This window comes from Setaria viridis, chromosome 6, assembly GCF_005286985.2.
Source record: "Setaria viridis chromosome 6, Setaria_viridis_v4.0, whole genome shotgun sequence".
Classification (NCBI taxonomy): Eukaryota; Viridiplantae; Streptophyta; class Magnoliopsida; order Poales; family Poaceae; genus Setaria; species Setaria viridis.
Genome location: NC_048268.2, coordinates 5,306,068 through 5,318,656, shown reverse-complemented (window position 1 = coordinate 5,318,656; position 12,589 = coordinate 5,306,068). Strand labels below are relative to the sequence as shown.

At 50.5% G+C, this 12,589-nt stretch overlaps 1 protein-coding gene across 1 annotated transcript; it reads right to left on the bottom strand.

The window, feature by feature from the left end:
* Positions 1 to 10,116: 10,116 nt before the first annotated feature.
* On the bottom strand, positions 10,117 to 12,333 carry LOC117860203 (F-box protein PP2-B10). The gene is made up of 2 exons (XM_034743459.2): positions 11,706 to 12,333; positions 10,117 to 10,676 (listed from the first exon to the last, which is right to left on the bottom strand). The coding sequence occupies exons 1-2, from the start codon at positions 12,152 to 12,154 to the stop codon at positions 10,205 to 10,207; spliced, it is 921 nt and encodes a 306-aa protein (XP_034599350.1). The 5' UTR covers positions 12,155 to 12,333; the 3' UTR covers positions 10,117 to 10,204.
* Positions 12,334 to 12,589: the final 256 nt, after the last annotated feature.

The window sequence follows — 12,589 nt, the reverse complement described above, 5'->3', positions numbered from 1 at the left end:
GTACTACTACCCAAAAGAGAAACTTAGCCTAATCCTTGGCGGATCATGATTAGCATCCGGATAAACAATCAATCAAGAAGGCGAATTAAGCATGTGCACCAAATAGATTACCGTGGTTCGGGTGGCATGACGGCGCCGAGGCGGACGACCTGGGCAATCCCCATCCGTGTGGACATTATCAAATTTCCTCCAGCCCCTTATAAAAAAAAGGTTACCTCTAGCCACACCTAAGATGGGCTGAAGCCCACTTGCGTCCCTGGATGAAAAGTAGCCCGTGATCCACTACGATGACACATTTAGCCTGTTGTCCCATTTTTTACCCATGCCTTCTCAGCTAGAAAAGAAACATTGGCAGACTCAATTTTCAGCTCATCTGGGTAAATAAGAAGTTATGCATTTGCAAGACTCATTTTCGGTTCAATTTTTTTTTTGTTGGGACAGTTCGAGGAGAAAAGCTTTAATTTCATTCAGCCTATTATTAGCATGTAACCAAAGAAAAATATGAACTACAGAGTCCACACCACATATAAATTGGAAAAATTCCTCTAGAATTAATCCACCATACAAGAGTCTGAACAAAGAATTTTTTTAGTTAAAACACTAGGTCTCATAGTAATGACAGTGCGTTGCAGGCTGCTACTACCTATACCTGTACCCGAGTTGAGCTTGAACATCCAGCATGGCCGTCGGGTAAACAACATCATCACTGCAGCCAGTTTTTTTTATGAGAAGATGCAGCCAGTTTTTTTTATGAGAAGATGCAGCCAGTTTTTCTAACCAGTGGTAGACCGTTCTGGGCTGAGTTCTAATCATGTATTTACTGTGTCTCATGTTTGGGCCAACACCCTCTCAAAAAATGTTTGGGCCAATACAATTTTTTGAAAGGTGGGCCAATATAGTAATTGAACCTGCATGGGGGAGAACTCTCGACTGTGCGGCTTGGTGAGATGGACGGCACTCTAGGGGATGCTCGTGTGCACCGTCCTCCTCGCTACTTCATTCGCATGTTGACCTCCGTCGGCTCGTCGTCGCCTCCACCGACTTCGCCCATCGTCATCTCGCCTCGCGCATACTCGGTCTGATCAGTCGATGTGTGTGATTCACCCGGCTCCCATAACATTCGTCCTCGTATTGCGCGCCTCTTCCTCGAGTATGGAGGGCTACCGCTGCATCGCCTCTTCGGGCAGCAGCGGCACCATTCGTGGTCTCCTTCGCCGTTGCATCCTCACCGCCGCCGTCCACATCAACGACCTCGTCGTCACTACTAGTCGCTGCACCTTGCGTGCATGGTCTTGATTGGGCTGTTCGAGTTCTTCACCGTCTCCTTAGAGTTGCGCCACCATGTCATCCGGATCATCAGGCCTTGTGTCAGATCGTCCGGGTCTACTTCCTTGCTTCGTCCAGCACCTCGTCGCCAGCGTCACCATCTCATCTCCTCCTCGTTCATCTACTCCAGCAACCGCGAGCTGCATCGGCATCTTCTACCTCACCGTTCTTCTGCGCCTGCGACCGCCTTGGAGGCCTTCTCTGTTGGTTCCTTAGACGCTGACACATGGTTGGTGCTCTCTACCTTGCACGTCCAGTATTGGCAACACTGGTGCGTGCCATCGTCCCCGACCGCGCGGGCGAGCGCCCCGATCGCATCGGCGCTCGCCCCAACCGCCCCAGCGTGCCCCGACCGCACCGGTGAGTGCCCGACCGACCCCGACTGCACCGATGCCCGCCCTGACTGCGTGGGCGAGCGCTCCGCTCGGTTTGGTGCCTGCCCCGACCGCACTGGCGCCCGCCCCGACTGCACCGGTGAGAGATCCGCTCGGTCGGGCGCATGCCCCGACCACTTCGACGAATGCCCCAACCGCACCGGCAAGCGCTCCGATCGGTCGGGCGTTCGTCCCGACCGCACCGGCGAGCGCTCTGACTGGTTGGGCGAGCGCACACGGTCCTCCCCCTGCACCCGCAGCGCCCGCGCCTTCTCGTCGCCACCTCTTGCTCCTCCGCGCCCTGTCACTCGGTTTGTGACTGGGGACATCTAGCGGTGCTCTAGCTGATGCCAACTCCGTCGTCTATGTCAGCCTGGCTGCATCGACTTCGGCATCGACCGCCCTCCCCCTCTCCAATTGCCTCGACGCGTCACTGTCTTCGTCTTTGGTGTCCTCCTATATGCGTCACCATCCTCTCGGTACCTCCTCATGCGCCCGCAGCTTCATGTGCAGCTCCCTCATCCTCGACAACTTCGCCTGCTATGTCGACCACGGCTACTCTACGCACAACATCCTCGACCACGGCTACTCGTCCTCCTGCTTGGCTACCTCGACATCGGCACAAAGGGCTATCATCTGCATGAGTTACTCACCGGTTTTCTCTCCAGTCGCAGCATCCGCACCGCACCAACATTATCACTGCAGGGGTGTGTCATTCCATCAGCTTTTTGCCTTCGGCTTCTTCTTCAATCTCACCATCTGCGGTGCTCCCGCTGTGACTGCGGGAGGATATTAGAGTAATATTTGGTAGTTATAGATATATGTATTATAGACTGCTATATGTATCCGGGGGAGCCTTGACCCCCAAGTCTCTGTACTCTATATATACCGGTCGAGACCTCAATGCAATGCAATCAATCTATTATACCCAATCCTATTCCTTCCTACATTTTCCCCTTGATACAGTACACAGGGTGACTCAGGGGCGGCTTCACGTTTCCTCTGTCGATTCATCGTCGTCCTCGCCTCTAGCGCCCTTACCGACGCCGGAGGAGGAGGGGATTGACGAATCGGAGATGGATCTGTACAATCCGTGCATATTAGCTTAGCTAAATAATAGGGTATCTGTCCTGGTGGCGTCGGTGAGATGCTTGCCGGTGATTTTGTTCCTCTAGAATGCTGCCGGAGGGTGCGACGATGATGGAGACGGCGTCTGCGCCGGCAAAGCTGGAGTTTCCTTCTTCGGCGGCAGTCCATGAAGGTTAGGTTGTCCTTGGGTGGCGTTGTGTTGCCGTCTAAGTTCTTGTCTCTCCCTCGTCTCTGTCAGTGACAGCACCATGAAGGCCTTTCCGGCGGGAGTCTTGGGAGGTACGTGCCGAGAAATCGGGTTGGATTTTGGTTCCCACCTATTTTTTTGGTTTAGTTCCCCTTCAGGTTGTGTTGTCGTTCGGTGAGCTGAGTTGCGGGTGGTTCATGAGGCGCCAGATCCCTTGTCTCCCGGTGATGCAATGGGTGGCCATCTTCTTCAGCTAGGGCGTTTAGCGGTTATAGAGCATGCCGATATATTCGATGTGCTGTTCTTGGTGATGATAAAAATTTGTGAAGTTCCATTGTCGGGAAGGAGGTCGGCTTCAAGCTGCGAACTCGATGTGTCTCCTCTCCAACCTTTGGTGTGACAGGAGTGTGTCGTGTGGCTGCTCTGACCGCCGACGACGAGGATGACCGGAAGGATCTTGCAAGGACTGAGCTGTAATTTTTCTTTTCTTCGAGGGTGTCTTTGTAAACATTATGTGAAATATAAATCCGGTTTAAAAGAAAAGTAATTGAACCTAAACTTTGAACTTACACTTATGCACACTCAAGAGGTAGTCAAGTACTCAAGTCGGAGTAGTTTCAGATGCTGAATTCTTCGCTTGAAGCTTAGGAAAAAAAAAATTGAGACCCTCTTTTTCAACAAGGGAATCTTATTGATTTTACCTTAATGACCTCAAACGAAGAAGCTTATAGTGACGAAGCTGTTGATCTCGTCATCTCGATGATAGGCACAATTTTAATGAACATAAAATTGTTCTCCACGTGAGTCTGTATCCAATTGCTATGAACTTTGGGAGGCAAACTGCGTGGCCATACATGCGAGCAGATTATATATATAAGAAAAAGAAATCGTACCTCACCAGAGAATCGTGGTAGGAGGATAAAATCGTTATGACTTATGGATTGACGCCGGCATGATCCATGCAGGTGGCAAAGACAATCGACTTTGACGCTGACATCATGAAGCAAAATTTCAGCACAATCAGCAAGTACGCAATTGTTGATCCTGTGTGCAAATTTGTCCAGACAGTACAGTACATAGTGTAGAGAGCAGACTGATTGATCCACCAGACGCGTTGACTTGTAGTACCGGTATTTGACACTGACGCCAATGGTTTCAATCGTGCCACTTGTACCTTGTGCACTAGTCGCTGCATGCATGCATTACTGACATGATGCCGCCTATAAATTCCTTTACCTTTTTTTTTGTTTTCTACAACTTTTTTGGTGGTGCATCCACTCTCAGCAAAAGAAAAAAAAGAAAGCAAAAGGAAAAATGGTCTGATTACGAGCATTGTCTTTATTTTTTCTACAACCTTTTTAGTTAGTCATTGCAGCCGCTTTGTCTCTCTCTAGAAAAAGGAAATAAAAAGATTTAATGACGAGCGATGTCTCTCAAAGTTGTAGACGAACAAGTCCAATTATGACTGTGAAGGCATATTAATTACTTTTTTTTCCTTTTGGCAAATAGCTACTGTCAGCCAGCACACAAGAATAGTAGGAACAAGGAACACGAGTCAACGCACCGGCTCGATCTTCTTCTCCAACGTGTATGCTGGGTCGTACGCAATTCTTGTGTGACTGTGATGAGCTGTATTGCGAGTCATGGCGATGTGTATCAAGTCTATGACGGGATCGTCGGAGCATCTAAGGAAAAACGAGAGAAGAAAAAATGAAGAAAAGAGAGGGAGTCTATGACGGCTGCCGTCACCGTGTGCGATACCATTCCAATCCGTGCACGACCGCCGAGACGCTGGCGGTGGCAGGGGTAGATTCCGTGAGGGTTCGGCAGCCGCGCGTGCCGTGCCGTGCCGTGGCTGGTATGTATTTCCATGGCCATCAATCGGACGATCAGGTCGTCGTCGTCCCTGCCGCTCGCGACGACAACGATCTGGCCGTGGCTGATCTCGTCACCTGGACCTCTAGACGGTACGATCTGGACTGGCTGGACACGGTACGTGCACGTAGTACGACGTACGGCAGCGCCGGTGATAGGATTGGCTGAGGAGAGAAACTTGGGTCCGTTCGGCTGTACTTATAAGCGAGTTGAAAAGCTGAAATGGCTGATTTGTTGTGAGAGAAAAATCCTGTTCAGTGGTTGATAAATCGGCTGATAAGTTGAAACGAACAGAGCCAACGGCTAGAAAAACACCATCCTTTCCCTGCCCATCCTTTTCTTTTCCTACACAAGACGCACAAGATTCTTCTTCCAGCTGGATGAAGATTCAATTGGCCGGCCGGTCCGGCGACGAGCGTGTGGTTACAATACATCGTCTCGTTGATGCTACGCGCTGGACTTTTACCACATGGTCCTCTCCGTACGCCGCACGCGCATGACTACTGAACTAGTATGGTCCGTGGCCGTGGGCCGGCCCAGGTATGGTTTTTGTCCGATCCAGGCACGGCCCGGCACGGTAGCCATCATGCCCGTGCCGGCCCAGCCTACACCACGGGTGTAACATCCTGAAAAATAATTTACCAAATTAAATCACTCGCTAAAAATTATTTTCAAAATTTTTTCACCGTTTGAGCTCCCAAATCCCGTCTTCCCGACGATTCCGCCATCCCGACACCAAAACCGACCACCTTTCATTTTTCTTTCTTTTTCACCCACGCGTCGGGCCATGTTGCTGGCCCGATCACTTCCGCGAATCTCCGACGATCACTGTCCATCCTTTTTTCCTTTTCCTCTCCGCAAGTCACGCCGCGTTCCGGACAGAAAACCACCGCGCGTGCCCACAACCGTTCCCGCAATCACCCCATCTCTCTCTTTTCTTCTTCTCTTTCCTTCCCTTTTTTCCCTTCCTTTTTCTCCCTTTTCCTTCTCTTCCTTTTTCCCTTCATTTTTTCTCCTCCTTTCTCTTTTCTTCCTTTCTTCCTTTTCCTAGCCACGGGCCTGCCTCCTCCTTCTGCCGCGCGCCTGGCCATCCCGGCGCTAGCACCCGCGCCCCGCCCTCTGGCCGCGCCCCAGGGCCCCGCGCGAACGCTCGCGCCCCCTTGCTCGCACCACGCGCTTGCCTCTGCCTCCTAGCCCACTCACGCACGCTGCCTGGCCTCGCGCTCGCCCCTAGCCCACGCCACAGTGCGCCCCGACCCCGCTCGGGGCTGCACGCACGCGACGCCGCTCGCAGCTTGTCACCGCGGTCACCACACCTATGCCCCCGCGCATCGCCACGCGCCGCACGCTGCCCTGGCCTCGCCTCCAGCGCGTCGCGCCTCGCCACCCATGCGCTCGCGCTCGCGCCACCGCCTCGCCGATAGTGCCCAGCCACGCCATCCACATGCACTGCCGCTCGAGCACGCCACCGCGTGCCTGCTCGCCTTGCCATGCGAGCCTAGCCCTGCCACACCGCGCACGCGTAGCTCCACCTCACCACGCACCGTCCTGTGCGCCTCCTGTTCCCAAGCATCCCAGCCACCATTAACTCCGCCCGTTCCTGTGCGTCGTCCGTTGGAAGCCCCCTCCCCCTCACCTCCAGCCTATAAAAGGGCCTCCACTCCACTCTCCACTCCACCACCAAGCTTTCCGGCCAACTCCCCCTCGCTCCTGTGCTTCCAGTGCCACTCCCACCGTCTCCCACCCGCCGCCGCGGAGCCGCCTCCACGAGCCGCCTCAGCCCGAGGTAAGGGGAGGAATCGAACCCTCTCAGCCTCCTCTCCATGTTCCCCCTCTTCCCGGCCGTCTCCGTGCCTCGACGCCGCCTCTCCCCAACCGGCCGTCCCCCTCCTATTCCTCACGAGACGTTTCTATCTTGAGGAAGAAGAAAGGGCAGCTTTGCCTTTTTGCCCCTCCGCTTATTTCTTTTTACACTAAGACCCTCCCATCTCTCTCTTTTCCTTTTTCATCAGAAGCCCTTCCACTCCTAAAAATAACTACAAAGAGGTCCCTGAATCCTTTCAAAACAGCTCCTAAACACCGTCTCGCCGACATTTTATGCGCCAAATCCCTTCCAATGAACCCCAAATTCGACCACGCCATTCTCAAATATACTTCCGCCAGGTCATCCACAAAATCCTTGAAAATACTCCTCATTTCCTATTTTTAGTTCACCTCCTCTCTTCGAGCTCAATGGGTAAAACTTTATTTTCTTTTATTTAGTGTGTGCTTGCTTGTATGTGCCGTAGATCGCGCAGTGACCGAGGAGGAGCCCGAAGAAGAGCTTGAAGGTCAATACCGTGAGCCGGAGCCCGAAGACCAGTACCGTGAGTAGGAACTCCTGGGAGACTTTGAGGACGGCAAGTCCAATATCACCCTTTGATGCATATTTATCCCAGTTTTTCAAACACAACCTATTGGCCTGTTTTACAAAAATTGCATATTGTTTTATTGCTGAAACACGGTTGAATAGCCACCCCTTGACTGTTATGATTATTCCTTGATGTCCTAGAATTATCTCTAAATATGATATGCTCTGTTTGGATGATAATTTCTGCTAGAATTCTTAGGACCTTGTTACTCATTTTATTACAATTCAAATATGACTACAATGTGTTTTGTCAAAGAATAAAGGTGTGAGTGTTTTAAAGGAGAAAAATGGGTTTTTGGGAAATAAAGGAAAGGAAATGCTTAGATGAGATAGATGGGTGTTTCTTGTGTGAAATACCAAGTTGGGCTTGTACCTTTGTGGTTGAGCAGGTTGGGAGATATCCATCTTGTCATGTTGAAGGATCAAGTTGATGTGTCATCTTGCCTAATCTAATTTATCGTGCAACCACTCGACTGTTGTATGTGGCAACGGCTTAGCATAAATTCCACTAGCTAGTCTATTAGTCATCAGGAGAGCTGGTGAGCAACAGGAGATCATGGAGAACGAGTAAGTCTATGTGACTTAGGTCCCGGTTAAGACCTCGTTGGTAGGTTGTTAACCCCTTGGTTGTTTCCGTGTTGGCTAGTCAGGCTTAGCTAAGGTGGCTAATGGCTTTGATAGGATTCGCACTGACACTAAGATGATCGTGCTGCGGTACCCTACTTGTGGGTAAAGTGTATACCTCTATGGAGTTAAAACCTATTCGAATAGCCGTGTCCACGGTATTGGACGAGTTAAAACTTGGTCACATGACTAGCTTTTGGGAGATGGATGATTTTCATGGCGTGTGTTGGATTTTGGAAGTGTCCGGCAGTTGTGCCATGAGCTACTGCAGATGGGGAGTCCGGTAGCATTAAAATTTGGATCCTTTGTGTAGGATCAACCCCACTTAATTATTCGGGTACTAAACAAATGCTTTGTGAAAATCCTTTTGAAATGACCCCTTGCATGTGTAAAAATCTAGCTTTATTGCAAATAAATCTTAGCCTTATCCTTGTTTGACTTGTGCATATTCTTGAATTATCCCCCTCCGTGGATGGGGTTGGACTTGTTGAGTACGTTTGTACTCACCCTTATTTTGTTGCTTCAGAGGAAGACCCGGACTTCGTTACCGAGGACATCGAGTAGGTGGTCGCTTCCGCACCCAACGCTGCCTGTGGTGTCGGCCCTTTGCAGGATGCTTCCGCTAGCGCATAGTCCAGAGTGCTGTCTAGGGTTCATCTGGACAGTAGCTTGGATCGTTATCGTTGTTGTGTTACTTATCGTTTCGGCATGGTTTTTGCGCCTGCTCCCTCAGGAGTTATACGGTTTATGAACCATCTATTGAATAAATATCTTATCAGTCTCCTGGAACTGATATTTATTATCCGCTAGGGTTGGTTCTCGATCTTTCAATGAGAGGGCGTGGGGTAACTCGATTGGTGGATGGAGACAACGTTCACGGCCCGACTACATCCTTCCAAGCTACGCCTTAGTAACCGATACACCATCTCCAATGGCTGCCATGATCTTGTGGAGCATGTCATCCGGCCACTAGGGCACTCGTCCTGCAAGCAATTGAAGAACTAGCAAGAATAAGTATAACAAGTACTGAATTACTAGATGTAGATGAAGGTTTCAAACTCAATCTCAAATAAGGTGGGGTTCCGAAGACAGGAAGACAGACGGCTGATCCAGCACGCGCGCTTACAAGTAGCGAGAGCTAAACTTGATCTAAACAAAACCTAATCTGTTTGTGGTAGCTCTAATCCTTATTAATACCTAGGAGGGTGACCAGGGGGGTCCTGGTGTTGTGCTCCAACCCTAGGACACGTCCTTATTGGACCCGAGTTGATAAAAGGCCCATCAGACCAAAATAAAGCGACGCAACACCTTTGATAGAAAAATCTCTTGGTAGTAATTTGATTATTGCAGCCGCCTCAGAAAAGATATGGACAAGAATCTGGATCCGTATGAAAGTAAACTTCATAAGAATTCCAAGGAGTACTTGAACACCCAAAATGGAGTCCAAATGCAGTCGTGGCGGCCATTGCAAGTTGGCATAGTGCTGCAGTCTAAATCTAGCACCAAAACGTGTTGGATTTGATCTCTTTCTTTCCTTGGGCCAAAAGTGATGTGGTGGCCTAGTAGAGGACGTTGGGAATACTTGGGCTTGGCTCACAATCAACTTCTTTGGTCCTCCATACCTTACATATGTGTTTAACACTATTTTTGATCCACGCATGTATTTCTGAAAATGACAATGAACACACATCATGGTGCAGCATCAATTCATCAAATGTATCAAATACAATCTTGATAAAGAATTATTTCACCTATAAATCAAAAGTTGCCAATATAGTTGTATCTCAGTAGGTGATATCCTCATCAACTAAAGTAGTCTCCATGACTGTCTTTTAGCTACTCTCGATTAAAAGTGTAGGACAGTCACCAAAAATACATTTTCTACTAGTGGTACCGATACCTACAGGCTCGTCCTGGCATCTGGCTTGCATATACTTCCTCCGCTCCAAATTACTCCGCCCCAAATTACTATTCGTTACCGTTTTTCTAGTTATATAGTCTTTTGCTATGGACTTAGATATATATATTTTTAGATACGTGACAAAACTATATATGTATAGAAAAGTTAAAATAAATAGTAATTTGGAACGGAGGGAGTAACATCAAAACGATCGATGCCATGATTGTGTTGTGTATCCCTTTGCGCTTGGAAAGGCTAAAGAGCAACAGCAAACTCGTGCAGCGCCACAAGCTTCTTTTCAACATCAAATTTAAAGCGTTGCAAGTATATATAAGTGTAAAAATACCATTCATGCATCATCGAGTTCATCCAGTAGATGAACTGAAATATTACACGTTTCACAATTTGCATGGTTGTTGTCAGGTAGAACTTTCGACGACAGGCCTAAACTCGATGCCCTCGATGATGAGGCCGCGCTTGGGGTACCACCCGAGCACCTCGAAGCTCGCCACCACCTCCTCCTCCCCCGGCTCGCCGCCGCCACTGGCGGCCGTGCTCGGCAGCCGCCCCATCTCCATCTCCCACCACCCATCCTCCCTCCTCCTCGGCCGCCTCGGCTCCTCATGATGATCACCGCCACCAGGCTCGTCCCAGAACTTGCGCGCCTCGGCGTCATCGGGCCGGATGCACACGTCGTGGCGCGCCACGACGCGGCCGCCCAGGGACACCGCTGCCTCCTGGTCGGGGTAGCTGAGGCCACGGTGGCCCTCCGCCGCAGTGTCGTAGACGAGGAACGCCGCGTAGGGCGTCATTGGCGTGAGGGATGCTACCGGGAGCGCCCCGTAGATGTCGAGGCACGTGCAGTCCACCAGCTCCGCCACCTCCGCGAACCTGCATGCTCCATCACCATCACCACCACTAGGATTTTAATTTTCAATTAATCCATCAATTAGGAAGATATAATCCAGATAATTAAGCTAAGACTAATGGTCTGTTTGGATGGGGGCTAAACTTTAGTCAGCTAGAAATAGTCCTCGATGATCCAAACAGCGAAACTAAAGGTGGGCTAAAAATTAGCTAAGGCCTTAACTAATCTTTAGTTCATTAGCCCTCCAAACCCAGCTAATGGGGGCTAATTATAGATACAAATGGCAAAAGACAAAAATACCATCCACTAAAGCCTTACCATTTTCTTCCCCACCCCTCTTAAGGATAGAATGGACTTTTACTAATAAATAGGCTAAAAATTAGCTCTAACTTCGAACAAAACATGACTAATTTTAACCACCTAAAATTTAGACGTCAAGTCAGGCCCCTAGAGGATCAGTTTGTTTTTTGGCTGGCGTGATCCACACTGATGGATGATGGATCGATCAGCTGTTCGTTGACGCCGACAGGACAGGTCAGACCCTCAGACGTGAGGGACTCATACAGTCATACTGAATATCCAATTTCAGAAGAGCTATAGGCTGATGAAGTCGCTGTTGCCCCGCGGAATCTTTTGGCTGAGCCACGTTCCAGAAGGCCTGGACCCGTTCAGCTGACGGCGCCGTCGCCACTCGTGCCGAGTAGTGGAGACGCACCCATCGCTCGCCTTCCCTTTTCGTTGGCATGGTTGGAAAGTTATTATCCCCAGCTCGATCGCCGCCGGGTGTAAGTTTCAGACCAAAGCAAGCAGTTCGATTCTCGTTTCTAAAGGAAAGGCATACGATCGATGGAGCAGCTTAACTTCCTAACAAAACAAAGTTACAATTGATCCATCGCTACCCCTTTTAACAACCGGAAAAAAAGAGAGAGAGATATAATTTTGTAGGAACTCATGCCAGTCAGCCAGTGTGAATGAAAATCAATTGTTGATTTGAAAGTTTCAACAGAGGAGGGGAGAGATCAATATATGATGATTAGGGAGGAGAAGCAAACCTGGAGCGGGGGTGGGGCGTGAATTTCCAGCAGAACTCGCCGTCGTCCCACGGCAGGCTGAGCCTGCGTGCCGACAGCGCGTAGCACCTGGCGCCGGTGGCCCTCTCCAGCCACACCCGGCACCCGCCGACGGCCACGGCGCCGGAGGCGTTGCAGAGGCCGAGGTACGCCTCCTTCTTGCTCTTGGCCGCCGGCGCCGGCGCCTGGTGGAGCGCCACGGCGGCGGGCTTGTAGCTGTGGCCGTCGATCATCAGCTGCTCGGGGAGGAAGCCCCGCCAGACGTGGTCAGAGTCGGCGGCGGCGCGGAGGGCCGGTGACACGGCGGCGCAGCGGCAGGCGTCGCGCGGGGAGGTGAGCGCGATGGCCTGCGCCAGGCACGCCTCCGGCAGGTCGCCCAGCTGGGTCGCCGCCGCGTGAGCGCCGCTGCTCGCCTGCGGCTCCGCCGCCATATCGATCGGTCTCTTCCCCGATCAGCTTGTGCCAATAATCAGGGAGGGGAACAAGCTTGTCCTCCTCGATAGGGAAGTGCTGCCTAGCTTAGCTAGCTAGCTAACCTTGACACCGCGCTCCTCTCAGCTCAGATAAATAGAGCTCGGCATGGGCGACAACGACGGGCTTCACTGAGTGCCTGAGTCGTAACTAGGGTGGTAATGGGTTATGATCCCTTCTTCACAATCCAACTCAGCAGTCCTGTCTATTTTTAGTTCAAAATTATATAAAATTATAACCCGATTTTTATTAAGCTTGATCCTTAAATTTACTAGGCTAAATTAGAGAGTTCTTTACCACCTGGTGGTAACAGGTCAAGTCAACGCACCGCCCGATTTCCGCCCACCACTGAGCGGCCGTTTCTTCTTTTAATAATGAAAAAAGTTTGTGACTAG